General features: G+C 41.2%; 1 protein-coding gene across 5 annotated transcripts in view; it reads left to right on the top strand.

The window, feature by feature from the left end:
- The window catches only part of LOC143039458 (glutamine-dependent NAD(+) synthetase-like), a 51,443-nt gene that overhangs the window by 14,506 nt on the left and 11,681 nt on the right, over positions 1-25,256 (top strand). Inside the window, exons 1-13 of one of the 5 annotated variants that reach the window (XM_076209548.1) lie at positions 2,454-2,523; positions 4,207-4,390; positions 4,956-5,126; positions 6,674-6,758; positions 6,909-7,054; positions 11,699-11,859; positions 13,466-13,662; positions 14,034-14,285; positions 17,091-17,251; positions 17,490-17,664; positions 19,846-20,021; positions 21,083-21,305; positions 22,119-22,295. In XM_076209548.1, coding sequence (XP_076065663.1) covers positions 4,245-4,390; positions 4,956-5,126; positions 6,674-6,758; positions 6,909-7,054; positions 11,699-11,859; positions 13,466-13,662; positions 14,034-14,285; positions 17,091-17,251; positions 17,490-17,664; positions 19,846-20,021; positions 21,083-21,305; positions 22,119-22,295 — 2,070 coding nt within the window. In that variant the 5' untranslated portion in view covers positions 2,454-2,523; positions 4,207-4,244. Of the gene's footprint in view, positions 1-2,453; positions 2,709-2,843; positions 4,052-4,206; positions 4,391-4,955; positions 5,127-6,673; positions 6,759-6,908; positions 7,055-11,698; positions 11,860-13,465; positions 13,663-14,033; positions 14,286-17,090; positions 17,252-17,489; positions 17,665-19,845; positions 20,022-21,082; positions 21,306-22,118; positions 22,296-25,256 lie in introns of those variants that run through there. The other 4 variants (XM_076209547.1, XR_012967638.1, XM_076209549.1 and 1 more) reach the window with 4 other exon arrangements.

Raw genomic sequence — 25,256 nt, 5'->3', positions numbered from 1 at the left:
CTGTCTTCCACTTCTATCATAATCATCTCTACTGTATTCTTTCCATATATGACACCTTTCACGTTTATATCCTTCTTAGTCAGGAACATAACTCCACCCCCTTGTTTTTTCTCTCTGTTTCTAATCCAATAATTGTATGTATCATGTCCTACACTGTTGGGTGGTAGTGGGCCTTTTAATTTTGTTTCTACAATTCCCATTATGTCTGGTTCTTTTTCTTTCAAATAATCATTCAGTTCATTCAATCCTGTTATCAATCCATCTATATTTGTGTAAGACACTCTTAGTTTTCTGCCACTTCCATTGTATTCTCTGTTTCCCTTATGTTTTTCTTTAGTATGTCGAACTGCTTTATTTTCATGTTCACTACTCTCCAATAGAATCTCTCTTTTTCTGACTCCGTTCTTATCTCGTTTTTTTCCTTTGCTTCAAGTCTTTTCTGTTTTTCTTCCTCTCTTTCCTCTTTATTCATTTCCCTTTTTATCCATACCTTTTTATATTGATCATTTGTTGCTATTTTCCCTGTCTTGGATAGAATTTTCTCTGCTGTTGTTTGTGACCTGAATTTAATCTTGATTGGTCTGGTCTTATCTGTACTATATTTCCCTAGTCTGAATTTTTCCTCAATTTGTTTTATAATTTCTGGTTCATCTTCCTGAACTAATTTTAATAAATTTCTTACTTTTTCATTTTCCTCTTTGATTCTTGTGGTTCTATCTGAGTTGTGTTTTTCTTCCATTCCTAATATAATTATACATTTCTTTTTGTCAGCTAATTCTCTTACTATATTCTCCTTCTGTCTCATCACTTTAATAACTGAGTCTTCATTATGTTCTTTCAATTGCTGTTTGACTATGTCAGTGAATGAAACCTTGCTATTTTCATGAATTTTTTTCCAACCCTCCTTGTTCTCCATATTATTCTTCTTCAATTTTCATTCTCATCTTTTACTTCTTTTAACTGTCTTTTTAATTCTTCTATTTCTTTAGTTAAGTTTTTGTTCGCCCTCTCTAGTTCTTCCAATTTTTCAATTCTTTGAAAAATACTGTCTACGTTACCTAACTTACGCTCCAAGTCCTCGATCACCTTATCTACCTTCTCTTCTAGTCTTGTCAGTCGGGGGGGGGGGGGGTTGTGTCCCCCCCACCCTCTTTAAATCCCTTGAAAATATTCTCGTCACTTTCTTCTGTATTGCTCCTCTCTATACTTCTAATCTTTACATTTTTATTAGCCATGTCGTTATCCTCGCTCGTCTTGCGGTCGCTTGTCCACCTTTCGGCGGCCCGTTAGGGCCAATTCCTCCACCTCCTCATTTCCTTCCATTTCCCCAGTAATCCCTCCCCCTCTCCTCTTTCCTTACGTTCCCCCTACTCCACGAGCAATTGCCCCCCCCCCCTGCAAAAACACTAGGCACTTCTCTTTGCGTTGGGATCCACAATCTGCACTTTTCTTCAGAACGTTCTTCAAGCCGCCCGTTCGTTGAAAGTTGTGTGTGTGTGTTAATGATATGGATGAAGGAATTAAAAGTTATATGAGCTTCTTTGCGGACGATGCAAAATTGTTGAAAACAGTGAACACTAGAAGATAGTGAGTCGCTACAGAGTGATCTCAATAAATTATGGGAATGAAGTAGGAAGTGGGAGATGGAATTCAATATTAAATGTAGTATAATATAATTTGGAAAAAGCAAAAGAAGAACAGTGAGATCATATAAATTGGGAGATGAAGAAATTAAAAAAGTAGAATATGAGAAGGACCTGGGAGTCATTATTATGAATAATATGTCACCTGAGAAACATATAAAAAAAAAATTGAGAAACTTATAATTTAATAAGAACAATCAAAGTGGCATTTACATACCTAGACAAAGAAATGGTGAAGAAAATATTGGTCACTTTGATAAGACCAAGATTGGAGTATGCAGCGACAACATGGTCACAAAAAAAAAAAAAAAGTATAATAAAACTAGAAAGATTACAAAGAGCAATTACGAAATTGGCACCAACACTCTCAGAACTACCACTACCATATGAAGAGAGACTAGCAAAACTTGAGCTACAGACATTAGAGCAAAGAAGAGAGAGAGGAGACATGATAACTATTTATAGAATCATGAAAGGCATAGAAACTATAGATATAGAGAGGATCTAATAAAATGGGATAGTAGAGATACAAGAGGAAATTGAAATAAAATCAAGAAAGACAGTTATAGAAGAGACCTAAAAAAAGAACAGTTTTCCCCACATAATAGATGTTTGGAACAAGTTAGATAAGAAAGTGGTGTGTGCAAAAACAATACACGAATTTCAAAACTGTCTTGATAAAACGAGATATGAAGATGGGACCCTACGAGCATGGCTCCCCTTCCCGTAAAATACAACTAGGTAAATAAATACACACACACATTATATATGTACAAACATGTGCTAGGAATGGTAATGTAATCCACGGCAGAAAATACCACAACAAACGTAGATGGTACCATAGCAACGGGTAGCAGTTTTGCGGCATATCGTCAATGAGGTCATATCAGCTAATTGGGAATAATCTGTATAGAGCTCATGGTAGTGCAGGCAACAGCCGGTCTGCAACAGTGTCCAAAAGCAAATATCACACTTCTGCATACAGAACACTTGATCATCACTACTGTATTCCACGATCGAGTTATTTTGTGCAAAATACCCGATTTCTTATCTAGACAAACGCACGTAGGTCATCTAAGGATATCATTGTGATTGTCTTTAGAACCCTAATAAATCGCTTTTGTAACCGTGGAATTACATTCAAGTATAGAAAATACATGGAAATTAGGAAACACCCGGGAAATTGTCTGTATGTGTATATTTAAATATCCAGGATCTAGTACAGGATTGCAGCTGGGACAAATATTTTTGAGCTGTATAATTTTTTCGGTGTTGTGTAAATATAAATCATACTCGGTAACTCTTACCATATCAGATATTAATAAGACGACTGGTGGCAGCTAGAATAGAGGAATATGTGCCCTGTAGTGTCAAAAGGATGAAGGTGTTAGGCCAATTGTGTATAGCTATTTGTAAATATTTTATTGTAATATTCAGGAGGAGCCAAGTCAAGATGATAAGAGGGAGGGAGGTGCTGAATGGGAATGGAGTGTGTGGGGATGGAATGGGTGGGAGTGGATTTTATGCCTTTGTTTTTTGGCTACCTCCCTTGACCTTGTAAGGGGGGAAAAGCCTTTGGTATATATAATACACAGGATTGATACTATGCTCGAGGTCCTATTTCATAATCTTCATTTATCAGTAAATGTCAACTGCTGGACTGTACTTTTTTTTTGTTGGGCGATATCATTTGGACAAATTAAGGGGGTGGGGTCTTTGTGTAATATTTTCAGATACTAGTTTCCATGAAATTATGAAATTTCTTTGAAAAGTGCTTCAGAAAATTTTCAAGTCCTGCATGGTACTATCACTGTTAAAGTAGTAACAGTGTGCGCATTTATATATGATCTGCATGTGAGGCAAACTGGGCATGTGTGTACATGTTTATGATGCAATAATACTGTAGGCTTGGCTTTTGAAAATGTTACATTTTTGTCTAAATCTTGGTATTTTTTAATATTAATAGTTTCTTTACACAAAATTACCTTCTATACTCAATATAAAATTGCTGAAGTCACTAACTATATTAATTAATTTCTAAGTAGATGTCAATTACTCTTCTCAATTATGCTCATCTCTTATTTACTATGTCCTCTACCCCAACATTAATGGAACAAAGAGAAAAAGGTGATTTGATTGCAGTGTTCAGGTCACTGAATGGGGTAGTATGATTTGACCGAGATCTCTTGATTTGGGACAGAAAGTCATTGTGAGGTCATGGGTATAACTTGAAGAAGACCACATTTTTCAAAGATGTGAAGAAATGCACTTCCTTACAGATATGAGTATGTAAACTGAAATTGCAAAGCTTATTAAACCCAAATTAAAACATGGTATGATAATTGGAGAATAAGACAGTACCCCATGAACATAGTTCCTTTCCCATATACTACAAGTAGATAAATGCAGTTAAGTATTTTAGATGGCAAAGGCACCCAGTTTTCTTGTGAATAAGAAGGTGCAGTTCAAGAATTTGACACTAATAATAGCTGAATAATTTGGTTCTTTTCATGAATATTTTAATAAATTTAAGTATATTTATATATATTATTATGTGATAGAGAGACCTTCTAGGCAAGGTGCAGTGCACAAGTTAGAGCCATGGGTCGCAAAGTTGTGGTTGCGACTTGTTCCCTTAACCAGTGGGCCTTAGACTTTGAGGGTAATTATGAGCGCATTGTGGACTCCATCCTACAAGCAAAGGCTTCAGGAGCCTCATACAGAAGTGGACCAGAATTAGAAATTCCGTATGTATTCTTTTTTATCTATTTGTAGAATAAGAATGCTATAAATTAACACAATACATTACTTATACTTTTATTGATTTTTACATGTTTTCTGTAATGTAGGTTTATTTTTTTCATATTCTACTTCTTTCATAATGTATATATTCAATTAATTTTGCATTGTCATAAAAACAAAATTTATTACTGTAAATGTTATAATAATATTTTGAAGAGTCCTTTCTATTCATATCCCACCTTACAATGAAGACAGCATTTATTACTTTATTCAGGGGGTGGGCTTGGGGGGGCTTTAGTCCCCCCAAAAAAGTGCCCAGCCCCCCCAACTGAAATGAGCAAATTTAAAATTTAAAACACTCATTGAAATAATTAACCATTAACCCCCTCCCCTTCTGAAATGAGAATAATATATGTGTATTATCATATTACTATTAGCCCCCCCAAAAATTTGCTCGGCCCCCCCTTAGCCTCCCCAACTAAGAATTCCTGGCGCCGCCGCTGACTTTATTATTGCCAAACCATTTTATAATATCTATGCATTTATATGTATGAATTTCCTCATAAACAGAGGTTATAGCTGCAATGATCATTTTCATGAATGTGACACGATGCTACATTCATGGGAAGTGGTTGCCAAGCTGTTACAACATCCATCATGTGTTGACATTATAATAGATGTCGGAATGCCAGTCATGCATAAAAATGTTACATACAACTGCCGATTAGTTTTTCTTAATAGGTAAGTCTTTGTTTAAATATTATGAAATCTTGTACCCATTGTTTTTTTTTCCTTCTTCATATTTAGTACATGTAGATTTTTTTCATCTTGTATGCTTCCATCATAGATTTTCATCTCATGTTTATCACTTTTTCTCCTTTTCTTGGGACCAGTGATGGGTGCCTACATGTGGGGTCCTGCAAGATGGACAGTGATACTGCCCATTTTTAAAACTCATCAACCCCCTCGCCTCCATCAGGAGGTGCACCCTTGAGGGGTTGGCACTCTGTCCCCAGACTGGGCCCCAAAATCTCTATCAACTTCATTTGTTTGTCTTACATTTTTTCACACATGGAGAGCTGCCAATTGCCAACTTTCCTCTCCTTACCACTTTCAGCCAGTAATGTAAAAACAGTTCTGCATCAATACAACACAGATAACAGTCCTGAGAGATCTGTGGGAGGATTTGTTAATCAACACCAGTCACTAGGTGACTGTGAATTTTTTACTTAGTAAAATTTGAGGCAATTTGTAAGGGGTGGCTGAATTATAAAAGAAAACAAATTTATTTTTAAGTAATTTTATCTAAAGCACTGATCAGACGTACGTACTCCAAAGGCAAGAGCAAGACTAACCCACGCCAACTCTTGCTTTTGGCGGGTAAGACAGGCACGAATTGCCTTGCAATTGCAAAATGCTCACAAAATATACAATAATAAATATATATATTAATAAATAAACACAATGGGAAATATATACATAAAAACACAAGAAAGGTCACCATTACAAACTGTTAATTAAGTTTTCTCCTTGGTCTCACTCGTATTTGTTTTTTATTACAGGTAAACGTTGACTTACGATGGCATTAGGTTTCGATAGATCCATCGTAAGACGATTTCATCGTAAGTCGATCCCCAATTTGTGTATCACTCTGTTCCGTGGTCACTGTACCTAGCCTACCTGTATATTAACCACCAGAGATACTGAATATAGCCTATTAAATATGTACAGTAGTTTATTTAATTATTCTTATCCTTTTTGCCATATTCAAACACTATAATATGTATTTTCAGTACGGACTTAAATCTCGCGGGCAGCAGCCAATGCCAGCCGTACGACGTGTCGTAATAATACTCGCATCATAAAATATAGTCACCACTTATATCGATCGTTCTCTCACCCGCGAATTTTGAAAACCACAGAGAATGGGATTCAGGGCACATTTGAGAGAATGTAAAAACACAGGGGCGACTACAATAAATATAATCAAGACGCCGATATGGCAGCGTCGCGAATCCACTTGCTCCTCATGACGCCTACGTGTGCGGCACCGTATGGAAGGGGTTAAATATATCATATCGTCGTCGTCGTCGTCATCGTAAAGTCGAAAAATCGTAAGTCGCGGCCATCGTAAGTCGACGTTTACCTGTATACTTTTTTCACATATTTAGCACTTGCTTGTCTGTTAACACCCATCAATTTAAGACCCTGAAAGGATTTATTTTGACATTGCATTTTGATATACCAGTTTGATTGTTTGAAATTATTTTGTGTCATTTTGATTGCAGGAAGATTCTACTTATTCGCCCAAAAATGATTTTGTGTGATGATGGTAACTATAGAGAAACACGATGGTTTTCAGCTTGGAAAAAGGTGAGGACCTTTGTGAATACAGTCAAGGAAGGGAGTCGATTAAACTAACAAAGTAGATTTCTTGGTTTGGGATGGGACTTATTTCTGTATTAAGCAATATTTGTATTAAGTAAACATATATGTACAATTCTTTTTTATTTTGTTGACCAGATTCGTCAGACAGAGGAACATTTCCTACCTCGAATGATCTCCAAAATCACGGGTCAGCCAACTGTCCCTTTTGGTGATGCTGTGATTTCTACACTAGAGACATGCATTGGTTATGAGATTTGTGAAGAATTATGGAACCCTTCAAGGTGATTCAATTATCCATAGGAATCATTACTGTTTGCACATGTAAATTTTCTTCCTAACAACTATTAGGATTTTTATGTTACTGGGAAGAAATAGAATGTAGCAAAATGCAAAGTGAACGGGATGTTAGATGGGGACAGAATGTAGCTGAATAGTTAAAAAGAATGAAAATCTATTTCTGAAGTAATTGAAAGATTTGGGATGGCCAGAAAAGAAGATGGAATGTAAGAAATGATACATATACCAAAGGCTTTTTTCCCCCTTATAAGGGAGGTAGCCAAAAAACAAAGGCATAAAACCACTCCCACCCATTCCATCCCCATCACACTCCACTCCCCTCCCCACACTTCCCTCTCTCTTATCTTGGCACCTCCTGGATGATGGGTCATCCCTGTGTCTCGCCCACTGCCTTGGGTTGAAAGCAGTGTCACAAGACACAGCACATTCACAGCAAGGCTGCTTCATTAAATTGGCAACTCCCCCTCTCCAACCCCTCATACAGAAGAGGAGAAGATGGGGAGAAATCCCTTTGGGCTGCATCAAATTATTTTTCATACACACTTCCCCAACCCATTCCACCTCATGCAACACAACATCATCCGTATACAACCATTCTCCATTCACCCCTGTCTTCTGATGTTTGTTGTCCTTCCTCAACAGACATTCCTCTCTTACCCAAATCCCCTTTTACACCATCCATCCATCTCATCCTAGGTTGACCCCTCATGTTCACTCCTTCCACATCTGCCTTCCACACCACTTTTACTAGTCTTTCTTCACTCATTCTTTCCATGTGTCCAAACCATCCCAATACTCTTTCATCCACCCTATCTCCCAACTCCCTCTCCACTCCTGTTTCCTGCCTCACCTCCTCATTTCTCACTCTATCCAGCCTAGTAACCCCTATCATACTTCTCAGACACCTCATCTCAAACACATTTAAACTCCTTCTCTCTTCCTCTCTTATGTTCCATGTTTCTGCCCCATTCACTCCATCGTACGATCTCCTCTTAGCATCCATTCCCAAATGTCTATTTCTCATTACACTTTTTAATCCACCAAGGCATTTACTGCTCTCAATCTAGATTCTACCTCCACCTCCACTTCTCCTTTTTTTTGCCACATGTGCACCCAAGTGTCAAAAACTATCCACTTCCTCCAGTCTCTCTCCCTTAATACCCACCTCCAGTCTGCTGCCACTTTCTCCCCTTGTACATCTCATCACCTTACTTTTACCCACATTTATCTTTAACTTCCTTCTTTCACACACCTTCCCAAACTCTGTCACTAATTAACTTCCTCAATCCCTCCTCAGAACCTGCTACAAGCACAGTGTCATTAACAAACAACAGCTGGCTTATCTCCCACTTTTCTCCATTTTCTTTAACCAATTCCAATCCCTGATCCACTACCCTTGCATTCACCTCTTGCACCACCCCATCCATGTATAAATTGAACAGCCAGGGTGACATAACACATCCCTGACGAAGTCCCACTTTTATCCCAAACCACTCACTCTCTCCATTTTTAATCCTGACACATGCTCAACAGCTCTACTATTGTAAAAACTCTTGGCAGCTAAAAGCTTTCCTCCTATCCCATATATCTGCAATACCTCCTACAGTGCCTTCCTGTCAACCCTGTCATAAGCCTTTTCCAAATTTAGCTTTCTCACATATCTGTCTTACCACAAAAATCTGATCTGTGGAACCCCTACCTGTCCTCAACCCACACTGTTCCTCACCAATTACTCCCTCTGTTCCTCTCCTGATCCTCTCAATCAAGACCCTCCCATAAGCCTTCCCAACTACACTTGACAAGCTAATCCCTCTGAAACTACTACACCCACACTTGTCCCCTTTTCCCTTGTAAAGTGGAACTATACAGGCACTCCTCCAGTCCTTTGACACTCTACCCTCTCTCCAGCACACATTGAATAACCTCACCAGCCAATCCACCATCACTGTACCTCCTTTTTTAAGACATTCTGCATGACATCCATCCAACCCAGATGCATTTATTGCTCTCATCGTCTTGACAACTGTCTTCACTTCATCCTTCCTTATTTCTCCTCCATTTTCCTCACTCACTGTCATTTTCTAAGCACTTCCCACTGCAACTACCTTTCCCTCCCTATCCTCCTTCACATTTAGCAACTCCCTAAAATACTATGCCCATCTTCCCCTTACTGCATTCTCTTCCATTATCAACTCTCCATCTGCACCTTTTACCTTTTCCTCTCTAACTTGATTTGCCTCCTCTTCCTCTCTTAATTTCTTTCCAAAACATCTTTTTATTACTTTCAAAATTTTCTGTCATACTCTTACCCCATTTCACATCCGCTCTCCTCTTTGCCTCCTTTATCTTATGCTTTACTTCTCTTTTCTTTGTACCTTCTATATGATTCCCTCATCCTATTTTGTAACCAATCTGTGAAAGCTTGCTTCTTCTCTTCTACAACCTTCTTTGCTTCTTCATCCCACCACTCCCTACCCTTCCTTCTATTTCCTCCTGTCCTCCTTGTTCCACACACCATCTTTGCACACTTTGTGACTCCCTCTTTGAACCATCCCCACTCCTCCACTTCTAGTTCTACTCTATCCTTCACTCCCTCCCACTCCTCTTTCAGCTTCTTGTACTCCTTTTTTTCTCATTTAAGCTGTTCACTCTAAGCACCTCCCTACCTTTTGTCCTTTTCCTCTTTCTCCATCTGTTATCCACTCTCAACTTACCCTCCACAAGAAAATGATCCGGTATCCCCCCACTCTCTCCCCTTAGAACATGTACATCCTTAACTCTTCCTATTCTACTCCTGTGTACCACTACATAGTCCATTAACAATCTATCAACCACCCTTCCATCCACCACCCTCTCCCATGTGTACTCATGCTTGACTTTCTTCCTAAACACTGTATTTGCTGTCATCAACTCTCTAGACACATCTCCACCATCAACTTTCCACTACAATTCTTTCCTGGAACTCCACACTTCCCAACCACTCCGTCTATTGGTTTATTTTCTACCCTAGCATTAAGGTCTCCCAAAACAACTGCATTTACATTTCTCCCTAATCCCTCTATACACTCATTTAAATCTATCCAAAAAGCCTCCCTTTCTTCTACGCTCTTCTCACTACCAGGCCCATATGCACTTACAAAAACCCACATCTCCTTTCCCAGTTTTACCTTCATCCACATTAACCTTGAAGAAACCTCCTTCCACTCTACTACACGTTTACCTATCTCTTCATTTACTACTATAGCCACCCCTTCTCTCCAACATCCTCTCTTCACTCCTGAGAACCTCCCAACTACACTCCCAAACTCACACTCGCCCCTTCCTTTCAACTAAGTTTCACTCAAAGCCAACGCATCCATCTTTCCTCTCAAACATACTGCCTATCTCTTCCCTTTTACTCTCATCTGCACCACATCCACGCACATTAAAGGACCCAAACCTTAGGGTACTGATTGGAAAACTCCTAGACCCTCTTATGCCTTTACTTTTTTTAGGAATGTCCCCTGTGGGGCTACAGGGAGAAGGATGCCTAGTCCTAATCCCCGTCCCATTTTAATCACCTCTTACGATTCAAGCGAGAAGACTTGGTGGCAGTATTCTTTCCCTCCCCACCACAGGGTAGGCAAAAAAAGGAAATGAATATTCAGAGAAATGGTACAGGACAGTAAGAAGGGGATGGGGGACAGCATAACGGAGGGACAGTCGCAGTATAATAAAAGTGTCATAATTTGTCTATGAACAGAGTCTTCCTCTGTCACAGACAAAATGATGTGTGGCTCTGGTCCATAGGGGCACCCCATATAGACCCTAAAGTATCAACTGCATGCTACTTTGTCACAATAACATGCAGATGGGTGGAATGATGAAATATTGATGCTGAGGAAAGGTTAAAGGGAGAATTGAATGGACATAAAAAGAAATGGAAGATATATTGGCCATCTATCTGTATACCAAGAGGTTTTTCCCCCTTATAAGGGAGGTAGCCAAATCAAAAGCATGTACCTACTCCAACCCATTCCACTCCCATCCACCACCCTTTCCCTCCTCTCATCGTAGCTCCTCATACTTCAAAGTTCAATTATAAAAAAGTAATGGGACTGGATATCAGTATAGTGATGATTAGAAAGGCAGTGTCTGTCATGAACGAATTGTACCAATGTATGCTCGAAAAGGGAAAAAACTAAAACCACCCCAAGTGGACACCTGCATACAGAAACCAAAATCCTTCCCATTGAACGTCACATGAAAATGATAACACAATTTTTTGCCAGAACTGAACACCACACAACCTTTGTACTAAATTTCACAAGCACCACCAACAGAATACAACAAAAAAAGTACTCTGGGAATATACTATTCAAGCAGATAACAACCTTCCACCCATACCACACAAAACATTGACACAAAAACATATACACATTCAGATCACTAAACAACCCCTTCATGCCTGGACACAATATTTCACTTTGTTGGAAAAAGTGTACAAGTTTAAAAAACAAAAAATACAGTATGTCATTCATGATATATATTCAATAAGCTGACTAATTTAGTGCTTGAATTTTCATCATTGAAGAAAAATTGTATTTATCAAGGAAGCTTACAAACTGAGGTTTTTCTGATCATTTCAGCTCACATATTCCTATGGGCTTAGATGGAGTAGAAATTACTGTAAATGGCTCTGGCTCATACACAGAGATCCGCAAAGGCTATGTATTTGTAGATTTGGTGAAATCTGCAACTGCCAAAAGTGGGGGGTGCTATTTGTTTGGCAATCTACGAGGCTGTGATGGTGAGTGTTTTTTGTGTACTTCTCAAAACATTTTAAGGAATCAGCCATACCCTCCCAGCAATAGACATGTATCTTATTATATTGCAAGTGCATGCCATTGATAGATGTTTTAGTCTGTAAGGCTGGATTGGAAAAAAAAGGAAAGAAAGAAAAAATCTTGTTATTACCTTTTGTACATGAGTACCTCACCTCTTTTTCTTCAGTTGCATTCTGCCCATTTACACTTGGTTTAATATTTGCAGGGGTTAGGGAATACTGAATAATTACCAAATGCCCCCTCACCCACCCACCTACCATTGCCACATACAAAGAAATAACCACAGGAAGACACCTAAATCAATTTCAACACCAAAACAGCCAAATTTGTGGCAAACAAAACTTATTAGCATATAAAGAAAAAGAAAAAAAAGTGAACTACAAATGTGGAACCCATGAATGTTGTATGTTAAGTTTACACCATAACTGGGAACAATGGTACCTTAAAATGGTGGTCCTGCATGACACATCAAAGAGAATCATCTCCCTGCAACCAATCTTCAAAATCTGTCAGCATTCCCACAATACCTTGTTAGATATTGCAACACAATGACCCAGTGTTGAAAAAAGACTTGGACAGAGTAAATAACATTCCTCTAAACTTGGACTTGCTACTTACCAAAGAATCATATATCATTGTCTCGTTGTAGTATCTTTGCCTTGTTGGAAGCTGTTGAATGTGAAGTAGGGTAGAGAGGGTTTGATGTGGCAGTTGAAGAAGACTGATGGGAGAAGAAAATAATAAAAGCTGTAAAGATAGGTACAAATGCCACTGAAAGCAATGAAAGTAGGTATAGCACTTAGGTTAGATAGGAGTCATGTGGAGTGTTAGATAGAAGGGAGGAGCAGTTATAGTGGATTGGCTAGTGAGGTCGTGTAATGTGTGTCTCAGGGAGAGGAATGTGCCAGAGTTTGGAGGAAATAATGATCTTAACCCCTTCGATACGATGATGCCTACGTAGGCGTCATGAGGAGCAAGTGGGTATGCGAGGATGCCGATGTCGGCGTCTTGATTATATATATTGTAGTTGTACCTGCGTGACCCCCATACTCTGTAAACTGGCTTCATCATATTTTCTATGGTTATCAAAATTCACGGGTGAAAGAGAATGAGCAATACAGCGGTAACTTTATTTTTTATAATGCGAGTATTATGACACAACATCGCAAGTCTGGCAGCTCATGCTGCCTGCAAGATTTTGGCCCGGAGTGAAGGGGTTAAAGTATTTAGGGTCACATATAATAGGTAATTGAGAAATAAGAGTGGAGGTGAATTATAGAACAAGGAAAGAGTTAGGTGACCTCTACAGATTAATACATTGGAACTTTTCATATGGTTCTGTTGATAACTCATATACATATACCAAAAGCCGCCTCCTTATAAGAGAAGGCCAAGTCAATCTATACACCCACCCTACACCCATTCCTTACCCTTCCCATCTTAGCAGATTGTTGATCAAGGGTCGTCCCTGTTCCACCACACTGTTCTTGTCAGAAGCATTGCAGCAGAACTCAGCATTTCCACTGAATATTACAGTATTGGTTTGTGATTAATGTTCTCTTGTTGTAGGGGAAAGAACATATTTCACCGGGCATGCGTTAATCTCTTTAAACGGAGACATAGTAGCACAAACCATCCCATACAGTTTATGTGAAGTAGAGGTCATCACTGCCACCATTGACCTTGAAGACATCCGCAAGTATCGGACAAGTATCAGAAGTAGGACACTTCATGGTGCTCAAAGTGAATCCTATCCCAGAGTAAAAGTAAGTCAAAATATGGCTCCAGTATACCCTAGTGACTTAATTTGGTAGGATGCGTGAGGGAAGGAAGTTATAAGTGATGTGGGTACATGTAAAATTACGAGGTTTACAACAAATGGTGGTGGTAGGTTGAATGTGAGTGTGAAGGGTGAGTTGTTTGAGAATGTGGAGACCTTCCTGGAGTTGCCTGTTGTAGTGAATGGAAGAGTGGATCTAGAGACAAGTTATGGAGTAGAGGATGTGACAGACTGGGGGGGAAAAAGTATGACGAGTAATAGGTATTTGAAAATGAACGATTAACAAATAGGTCATTATCTGCTTGTAAAATTATTTTTGATTTGACCAAACAGTATTTTTATTTTTCTCTTTTTCAGATTAACTTTGCTCTTTCAAAAGAGGAAGACATCTTTCTTCCCTCATGCCTTCCCATTCAAGTCACTTATCCAAGTCCTGAAGAGGAGATCCTGAAGGGTCCAGCTTGCTGGCTGTGGGATTATCTACGAAGGTCTGGGCAAGGGGGCTACCTGCTACCTCTCTCAGGTGGAGCTGACTCATCATCTACTGCCACCATTGTCTATTCCATGTGTAATATGGTTGTTAATGCTGTGGCCAAAGGAGAGAGTCAGGTATGATTTATCATATTTAGAATAGTTTGATACCTATATGAGGTACTGACTGCATAAGTTATATGTAGTTACTGTACAGACTTCAGTGATGCACTATGGAACAGTTATGTAGCATTCTTTTATGACTGGAGATTAATCTGTCGAAGGGGAATGCTGATTGCTTTTAGCTTGCATTATTCCTCCTTTCATTTCTCCTTTATGAGTTCTATATACATATACCAAGGCTTTTTCCCCCTTACAAAGGAGGTAGCCAAAAAGGAAAAGGCATAAAATCATTCCCACCCATTCCATCCCTGAATACACTCCACACCCCTCCACCCTCCCTCTTATCTTAGCACCTCCTGGATGACAGGTCATCCCTGCACCTTGTCCACTGCCCTGGGTCAGAAGCAGTGTCGCAAGACACAGCAAGGCCTCTTCATTAAATCGGCGACCTCCCCTCTCCATCTCCCCATGCATAAAGGAGAGGATGGGGGAGAAATCCCTTCGGGCCGTGTCAAATTTTGCTCACACATACTACCTTACCCCCCACTCCCCCTGCCCATTCCACCTCGTGCATCACAACATCATCCATATACAACCATTCTCCATTCACCCATGTCTTCTGTCCTCTCCCGTCCTTCTTCAACAGACATTCCCCTCTTCCCCAAAGCCCCCTTCACCCCATCCATTCACCTCATCGTAGGACATCCCCTCATGTTCACTCCCTCCATATCTGCCTTCCATACCTCTTTTACTAGTCTTTCTTCACTCATTCTTTCCATGTGTCCAAACCATCCTAATACTCTTTCATCAACCCTATCTCCCAACTCCCTTTCCACCCCTGTTCTCCTCCTCACCTCCTCATTTCTCACTCTATCTAGCCTAATAACCCCTATCATACTTCTCAGACACCTCATCTCAAACACATTCAAACTCCTTCTCTCTTCCTCTCTTATGTTCCATGTTTCTGCCCCATACAGTGCTGTTGGCACAATCACTCCTTCATACAGTCTCCTCTTCGCATCCATTCCCTAATGTCTATTCCTCATTACACTCTTTAATCCACCAAGGCATTTACTCGCTTCTCTCAATCTACATTCTACCTCCACCTTCACTCCACCTTTTTCCTGCCACATTTGCACCCAAGTATCTAAAACTATCCACTTCCTCCAGTCGCTCTCCCTTAATGCTCACTTCCAGTCTACTGCCACCTTCACTCCTTGTACATCTCATCACCTTACTTTTACCCACATTTATCTTTAGCTTTCTTCTATCTCATACTCTCCCAAACTCTGTCACCAACTTCCTCAATCCCTCCTACGAACTTGCCACAAGCACAGTGTTGTCTGCAAACAACAACTGGCTCATCTGCCACTTTTCTCCATTTTCTTTAACCATCTCCAGTCCCTGACCCACTACCCTTGCATTTACTTCTCGCACTACCCCATCCATGTATAAGTTGAACAGCCAGGGCGACATAAAGCATCCCTGATGAAGTCCCACCTTTACCTTGAACCACTCACTCTCTCCACTTCCAATCCTGACACAAGCTCTACTACCCTCATAAAAACTCTTGACAGCTCCCAAAAGCTTTCCTCCTATCCCGTATATCTGCAGTACCTCCCACAGTGCCTTTCTGTCTACCCTATCATAAGCCTTTTCCAGATCCATAAAAGCCCAAAAAACATCCTTCCCCTTTCCTATAGCTTTCTCACATATCTGTCTTACCACAAAGATCTGATCTACACAACCTCTACCCGTCCTAAATCCACACTGTTCCTCACCAATTACTCCCTCTGTTCCTCTCCTAATCCTCTCAATCAAGATCCTCCCATAAGCCTTCCCAACTACACTTAACAAGCTAATCCCTCTGAAACTACTACATTCACACTTGTCTCCCTTTCCCTTGTAAAGTGGAACTATACAGGCACTCCCCCAGTCCTCTGGCACTTTACCCTCTCTCCAGCAAACATTAAATAACCTCACCAGCCAGTCCACCATCACTGTACCTCCTTTTTTTAGACATTCCGCATGGCATCCATCCAGACCAGGTGCCTTACCTGCTTTCATCATCTTAACAACTGCCTTCACTTCATCCTTCCTTATCTCCTCCATTTTCCTCACTCATCACATTCATTTTCTTAGCATTTCCCACTGCAACTATCTTTCCTTTCCTATCATCCTCTTAATTTTTTCCAAATACCCTGTGGTACATACAGTTTTTTAATTGTTACCTCAACTTGGAAAGAATGAGTGAAGAAAGATTAGTAAAAGGTGTGGAAGGCAGAGGTAGAAGGAGTGAACATGAGGGGGCAACCAAGGATGAAATGGATGGATGGGGTAAAAGGGACACAAGGAAAGAGGGAAATGTCTGTTGAGGAAGGATGGGAGAAGACAGAAGATAGGAGTGAATGGAGAATGGTGGTGTATGGATGATACTGTGATGCATGAAGGGAGTGGGTGGGGGATGGGGATGAAGGAGAATGTGTGAAAAATAAATTGATGCAGCCCGAAGGGATTTCTCCCCGTCTTCTGCATTTCTGCATGAGGGAATGGAGAGCAGGGTCACTGATTTAATGAAGCAGCCTTGCTGTGGATGTGCTGTGCCTTGTGACACGGCTTCTGACCCAGGGCAGTGGGTGAGATGCAGGAATGATCGGTCATCTAGGAGGAGCCAAGATAAGAGGGAGGGAGGGTGGTGGATGGGAACGGAGTGTGTTGGGGATTGAATGGGTGGGAGTGGATTTTATGCCTTTATTTTTTGGCTATCTCCCTTGTAAAGGGGAAAAAGCCTTTGGTATATGTGTGTATGTCCTGTTACAGGTTCTTGAAGATGTACGACGTATAGTTTCACAAGGAGACTATGTACCAAGAGACCCAAGGGAATTGTGTGGCCGCTTGTTCCACACTGTCTACATGGCAACAGAGAATTCATCACAGGAAACAAAACAGCATGCTAAAACCCTCTCCCAACAGATTGGAAGGTATATAGTGACATATATAACAGGAAGGGTTACTTATTGGGTACTTTGGAATTTTAATCCTCACAGGGGTATTTATTGGTTAACTTCTGCAAGCATTAAGGATTTACTATGTATACATTACCTCATGCTAAGATATATTCAGGTTTCATACAGGAAAACAGAAAAGTCCCTTGATGATACCAGTATTGTGTTTACATTTTCTTATTCTTCACCATTTATGTTTTACACTCTATTGCAGCTATCACCTTCCCATAGCCATTGACAGGGGTGTATCAGTGCTGCTTCTGATCTTCAGTTCTTCCACTCAATTTGTTCCTAAGTTCCGTGCACATGGTGGTACCCCAAGAGAGAACTCAGCCCTTCAAAATGTGCAAGCCAGACTCCGCATGGTCCTTGCCTATCTCTTTGCTCAGGTGAGTGGTGCCATCAGGTGTCTACAGTTCAATTTGAATACTTTAAGGCATACATACATACATATATATACCAAAGGCTTTTTCCCCCTACATGGGGGATAGCCAAAAAGAAAAAGGCATAGAAACCACTCCCACCCATTCCATTTCCTATATATTCCACTCCCCTCCACCCTCCTCTCTCCCACTTATCTTGGCACCTCCTGGATGACGGGTCATCCCTGCATCCTGTCCACTGCCCTGGGTCAGAAGCAGTGTCGTAAGACACAGCACATCCACAGCAAGGCCGCTTCATAAATTCGGCGACCCCCCCTCTCCATCCCCTCATGCAATGGTTTTTAATGTTACTTGAGTAATGGATCCCTTTGAGAATCAAGTGAAAACAATGGATGCTCATAATAGAAAAGACATACAAATATATACATACCAAAATGTCTTTTCCCCATACAAGGAGGGAGTCAGAGCACACACCCTTGCCACATTCATCTCACACTGATCCAAAAACTCGTTTATTCTCCCCGTCTTCTCCTTTATATAGGGGGATGGAGAGGGGGGGTTGCCGATTTAATGAAGCGGCCTTGCTGTGGATGTGCTGTGTCATGCGACACTGCTTCTGACCCAGGGCAGTGGACAAGGTGCAGGGATGACCCGTCATCCAGGAGGTGCTAAGATGGGAGGGAGGGTGGAGGTGTGTGGAGTGTTTTCGGGGATGAAATTGGTGGGAATAATTTTATGCCTTTTCCTTTTTGGCTACCTCCCTTGTAAGGGGGAAAAAGCCTTGGTATATGTATGGTATATGTACCATGTCACCACCTTGCTTTTGATCCTCACATGATCTTCAGGCCACACATCAAAGAACTGACAGTGGAAAAAAAATAAAAATAAAATAAACATACTAGGTTCAGTAGCAAGCACAAGCTATGGCCAGCAAAACAAAAATAATCTTAAGACAGTCTACAGACGCTTCTTAACCCGCTAAGACCGACGGCCGAAAATTTAGCAATCTCCCAGTACCGCAATTATCATGAAAAAATCAACTCTTATGAATTACTCTGGAAAAAAATCTGCTGTTAGTAGACATGACAATGCATCATCCTACAAGTTTTTATTGCTCTACTCACCATAGTTGTCTCGGAATAATTACCGAGAGTTGGAGAAGATTGTGGTAGCGGCAACTCTCCGCCTCTCTGGCGGCGGCACGCAGTGCTGGGTGGACACGATTGGCTTCACAGAATCCCGCTTTGCCCGACCTCGTGCACTAACAACAGGGGTTGTTGATGCCGTTTTTGGCACGTTTATGGTCACCACCAGATGCATAGTTGTAAATGATAGTTTCGTAAATAAGTAAATACGTAAATACGTAAAAATTCTCGCCGTGACACGATGCGCACGCCTCTCACAAAATTTTGCGGCACACTGGCTGGCGAGAGCAGTTTACTTCCTGCTAGCCTACAGTACTACCATAGGACTATGTCATGGCCAAATATAGCAGTGCTACCAATTTTAGCGCGGTTTTTATTAGCGCTGAAAGTAGCTGCCCCATTTAAGGCCTGTCGGACGTTTGCGATGCAGCCCTATTTAAGGCCTGTCGGTCTTAGCGGGTTAAGAACCACACTCAACGATGCTTCTTTGTCATAGTTATCAATCAATATGTTGCTCCTGGTCTCTCTTGCAGAAGACCTGCAGCCTCTAGGAAAGTGGCAATGGTCTCTTGGCAGAACCACAAGTCACTTAGTGAAGATATATTGTGTTGTTGTATGGGGGTTGTTAGTGTGGGGCATTTTAGTAAGAGGATGTTCTGTGTCATCTGTGTGGTGGTTGCATCTGGGGCTATAGTTCTATAGAAATTTTTATAGAAAAATGGTCTTGGGAGAGATCTTGATGGTTTCCATGTTGTTTGTGGTTTGTAGTTAGAGGGTGTGCACATCATTATGTCTGGGGGTGTTGCTTATTGATTGTGTTGGTGAGGTTGTCTAGTGGAATGTTTGCTGAAATAGAGTATATTCATGTTGTTTAATCAGGGGAGTTATAGCATTTTATTTCCCCTTTGGTCAACTGTTTGTGTGTATGGCCATATTGGGTGGTGTCCAGCAGTAGATAATTGAAGAAACAGATCAATTGATTGATCCTTTGGAGGGAATCCCGGGACTATTAACTGATTAATTGATTACATTATTTCAACAGCTACTCTTGTGGGTACGAGGACGACCAGGAGGGCTGTTGGTTCTTGGATCAGCCAATATAGATGAAGCCTTGACAGGTTACATGACCAAGTATGACTGCAGCTCGGCAGATATTAATCCCATTGGTGGCTTTTCTAAGTCAGATCTGAAGAAGTTCTTGTGGCTTGCAAAGGATAGGTCTGTAATTGTTATCAGAGCTCTCAAATGTCTCTTAATTCTAAAATGAAGATTGCATTGCTTTGAATAACATAAGTCACGCTCAAAATTTTTTCTTTTAATTTACAAAATGTACTTGAAGAGCTAAATTTTCTCATGGCCATTGTGATGGTTGATTTCTTTAGTCCCGAGGAACAACCCTCAGTTGAATCAAATCATGTAACATTTGCCAGAGCAAAAGCTATAAAGTATGCCTTGTTAAAGAAGTTAATTAGAATCCTTTCGGTCCCTTTAATCTGGTAGACACCCTACAGTTAGATACATACATACATATACCAAAGGCTTTTTCCCCCTACATGTGGGGGTAGCCAAAAAGAAAAAAGTATAGAAATCACTCCCACCCATTCCATTTCCTATATATTCCACTCCCCTCCACCCCCCACCCCCTCCCTCCATCTTGGCACCTTCTGGATGACGGGTCATCCCTGCATCCTGTCCAATGCCCTGGGTCAGAATCAGTGTCGCAAGACACAGCACATCCACAGCAAGGCTGCCTCATAAAATCTGTAAAATATCAGGCAAAGTTGAAGGAAGTGAAAAAGCCAAGTGGTTGAGTGTTTCATAATTGTGGAAGGACCGGAATAGTCTAAAGTTGATGGAATAGTCAGTGTAGACCTATCTCCCTTATCAATTTTGAGCGTATTTCTTTCAACTTTTCACATAAGGAGTGCTAACAACTGGGATTTGCTTTCTTACTACCACAACTATAAGCCAGTGACAGAGAAACAGCCTCTCAGTAATACAGCATGGACAGCAGTCCTCCTTTTCCCTCTCCTCCTCTGTCTCCCTTTTCTCTCTCCCCTCCTTTTCTCAGCCAAATAAATTACCAAGTTTGCAACCAGATTGAAGGGAATTAATTGGAATTGTTTTAACTTATTTTGAGGATGCCTCCATAATTGAATAAAATGATGCTTCAGGATTTCAACAAAATTCCTGGCCACCATATTGAAAGGATGTGTCTTATGTTTACATAGAACAGTAACATCTTGATATCATCAATCATTACAATTCATTTAGCTTAGACTGAATCTGCCAGTCCTCTCTACCATCCTTGATTCCCCACCTACGGCTGAACTTGAACCATTGGTAGATGGACGTCTGGCCCAGACAGATGAGGCCGACATGGGCATGACATATGATGAGTTGGCAATATATGGAAAATTACGCAAAGTAGATGGATGTGGGCCATACTCCATGTTCTGCAAACTGATTCACCTGTGGTCCTCATCATTTACTCCAGCTGAGGTATGTTTGAAATTTTAAAGTTGCACTGGAGTTAATTAATTGTTGACTCGGGTTTCACTAACTAGAAAACTTGCAGCCCAACAATGTCTGACAGCAGTCCTTGGTCACCCCCACAGGTCTCTCTGTGTTGTATTTGTGTGGGACTGTTTCTGTGTTGCTGGCTGAAAGTGGTAGGGGGGAGGGGAGCAGTTGCTGGTGGTCAGGTCTTCATGTGAGAGAAAAAAAGTGAAAGAAATACAGTAGAAACTGATAGAAATCTTGGGCCCAGTCCACAGATGCCAGTGTTATCCCCACAGTACTGCACCTCCTGATGGAGGCGAGGAGGCTGATGGGTTCTTGAAGATGGACAGCTTCACTGTCCACCTTGCAGGACATAAACATGCACTTCTCCTAAACAAGTTACAAACCTACAACTCCAGTAAATAGAAAATAATCAAGTGAATTAGGAAAATCAAACCAGATACACATACCACCCTTTCTTTCACCAGCAGAGATGTATTAGAGGCAATAAGGAAATCAGTAAACTCCCATACAGAAGGCCTTGACAAGATCATCCACCTAAAACGCCTAGCCCCAATAGCTATGAGAAGCTTGACTGATATTTATGTGGTGGTCATTTTGCAACCTGAAATAATTATTTTCATCTGAAGTACATTTCTAATTATTATGACTAGTGGCGCACAGGTATTCCAAAATCTAGGTAAAACAAATGCAGGTACATGATGTTTTATTTTACACAGTGATTCAGAATACATATTATGCCACCCATCCCATAAGAGATGTATATATGTTACATTCCTCTGTATGTTTCAGGTTGCCGCCAAGGTTAAATTGTTCTTCCGATTCTACAGCCTCAATAGACACAAAATGACGGTACTCACCCCAGCATATCACACTGAGGCTCATTCTCCAGATGACCACCGTTTTGACCACAGGCCTTTCCTCTACAACAACAAATGGTCCTGGCAGTTTGCTGCTATTGATCGACAGGTACTGGTATCATGTGTGATATCTTTTCTTTTGTGCTGCTTTTGTCCATAATATGTTAAGAAACTGTGCCTTCAGCTGAAATAAACTATTCTGTCTGCAAATAAGAGAAGAAGAGAGAAGGAGTTTGAATGTGTTTGAGATGAGGTGTCTGAGAAGTATGGTGGGGGTTACTAGGCTAGATAGAGTGAGAAATGAGGAGGTGAGGAGGAGAACAGGGGTGAAAAAGGATTTGGGAGAGAGGGTTGATGAAAGAATATTAGGATGGTTTGGACACATGGAAAGAATGAGTGAAGAAAGACTAGTAAAGGAGGTATGGAAGGCAGATGTGGAGGGAGTGAACATGAGGGGACGTCCTAGGATGAGGTGGATGGATGGGGTGAAGGGGGCTTTGGGGAAGAGGGGAATGTCTGTTGAGGAAGGAAGGGAGAGGACGGAAGACAGAGGTGAGTGGAGAATGGTTGTATATGGATGATGTTGTGACTGCATGAGGAGGAATGGGCGGGGGGGGTGGGGGGGTAGTATGTGTGAGTAAATTTTGACGCAGCCCGAAGGGATTTCTCCCCGTCCTCTCCTTATATGCAAAGGGGGACGGAGAGGGGGGGTCGCCGATTAAATGAAGCGGCCTTGCTGTGGATGTACTGTGTCTTACGACACTGCTTCTGACCCAGGGCGGTGGGCAGGGTGCAGGGATGACCCGTCATCCAGGAGGTGCTCAGATGAGAGGAAGGGTGGGAGGGGTGTGGAGTGTATTTAGGGATGAAATGGGTGGGAGTGTTTTTATGCCTTTCCCTTTTTGGCTACCTCCCTTGGAAGGGGGAAAAAGCCTTGGTATATGTATGTATGTATGTATGTCTGCAAATATGGCTTGAGAACCACACTTCGCTACTCATACACAGCATAGTTTCCAATAATTAGGGGAACATAAGACACCCTACGAACCCAACAAGATAGAATACTAGAAATAAAAACGGGATGCATCAAAACCACTTCATTATTAAATTTTCAAACAGAAAATAAAATCCTCCATAGAACATCATATGAAAACAACAAGTTAGATATAAGAGATCTCAACCCTGCTTACCCATGTCATTACATCACACAAGCACAACCAAATGAATAAAACAAGAAACTACACCAGCAGCATACTACTCAAACATATGTAACAGCTTATCACCTACACCACATCTGTTCAAAAATGCATTCACATTCAGATACAATTCTATATACCAAGAGATTTTTCTCCCTTATAAGGGAGTTAGCCAAGTCAAAGACACATACCCACTCCCACCCATTCCGCTCCCCTCCGCCACAATTTCCTTCCTCACATCTTAGCTCCTCATGGATGATGGGTCATACCTGTATCCTGCCCACTGCCCTGGGTTCAGAAAGAATGTAGCAAGACACATTATCACATCATGGCCACTTCACTTAATTGGCAAGCCCTCCTCTTTGTCCCTATATGCAGAACAAGAGAAGACGAGAAATCCCTTTGGACTGTGTCAAAATATCATTCACACATAAGCACCCCTACCCCCCTCTCCTCTCCCCTGCCCCTCCCTTCAATGCATAACAGCATCATTTATACACAGCCACTCCACTCATCCCTATCTCCTGCCTTCTCCCTTCCTTGCCCAACATTCTCTTCTTGCTCAACACCCACTTCACCCAATCCATCCATCAAGATACATATCTAAGTATGATGATATGGTTTAACGTCACAAACTCCCCCTCCCCATTGAAAGGCTAGGATGGTGCCCCTCACAGAGGGCTTTATAGCATGGAATTTAATGAACCATGCCCTTGGTTTAACTTCATCGGTGGCAGGGTTTGAACCGCCATCCCCTCGACCTTCACCACAAGTAACGACGCCCTAACCTTCTCGGTCAGCGAGCTTCCAAACCTAAACATAATAATTGGAAATCAAGGATGTAGATTGAGTTGGAACTGTACATTAATTTGAGGCTAGGTAGGACAAAATTGGAGATTAGGAGATGGGACACAATGAGCGTTGTTCCTTTCCTGTACACCACAGTTAGGTAGAAACAAGCACTTAAAGTCCTACCATCAAACTCCCTGTTTCATTAAACCCCTCCAGACATTAGCATACATATACCAAGGCTTTTTCCCCCTTACAAGAGAGGTAGCCAAAAAGGAAAAGGCATAAAAACATTCCTACCCATTCCATCCCTGAATACACCCCATGCCCCTCCACCCTCCCTCTTATCTTAGCACCTCCTGGATGAGGGGTCATCCCTGCACCCTGTCCACTGCCCTGGGTCAGAAGCAGTGTCACAAGACACAGCACATCCACAGCAAGGCCGCTTCATTAAATCGACGACCCCCCCTCTCCGTCCCCCCTTTCATAAAAGGAGAAGACGGGGAGAAATCCCCCTTACAAGGGAGGTAGCCAAAAAGAAAAAGGCATAAAACCATTCCCACCCATTCCATCCCTAAATACACTCCACCCCCCTCCACCCTCCCTCTTATCTTAGCGCCTCCTGGATGACGGGTCATCCAGACATTAGCCCCACAGAAAAACCCATCCCAAGAGAAGCAAAAAACACACTAGCACAACAACAACAAACTACTTTTTCATCACTATTCAATACCAACACACTACTATTAATGAATAGACCTGGGTACAGAAACAAACTGCACCACATGCAATTATCAGACAAAAGATATCAAATGCCTCTTTGTACACTGCCCCACTCTAGCCATACCCAGGTAACATCACAGTATTTCTTGCTGGAGACCCATGGTTGTCAGTTTACCAGCAAGAGCTTTTGGATTGGCCCACAAGTCACTCGAAGCAAGAGAGATCTGGGCAATGAATCAATTTATTGATGGATTGAATGTTTTAGGGGCTTTAGTCGCATCCCTATGGACCAGAGTTATGCAGCATTCTTTGATGATTGGAGACTTATCTGCAGTCAAAAAATGAATGCTGATAATTTTTTT

Source organism: Oratosquilla oratoria, chromosome 26 (assembly GCF_046742065.1).
Source record: "Oratosquilla oratoria isolate Oo_2021 chromosome 26, ASM4674206v1, whole genome shotgun sequence".
Classification (NCBI taxonomy): Eukaryota; Metazoa; Arthropoda; class Malacostraca; order Stomatopoda; family Squillidae; genus Oratosquilla; species Oratosquilla oratoria.
Note: the sequence above shows the minus strand (reverse complement) of the source record. Positions and strands in the feature narration are given on the sequence as shown.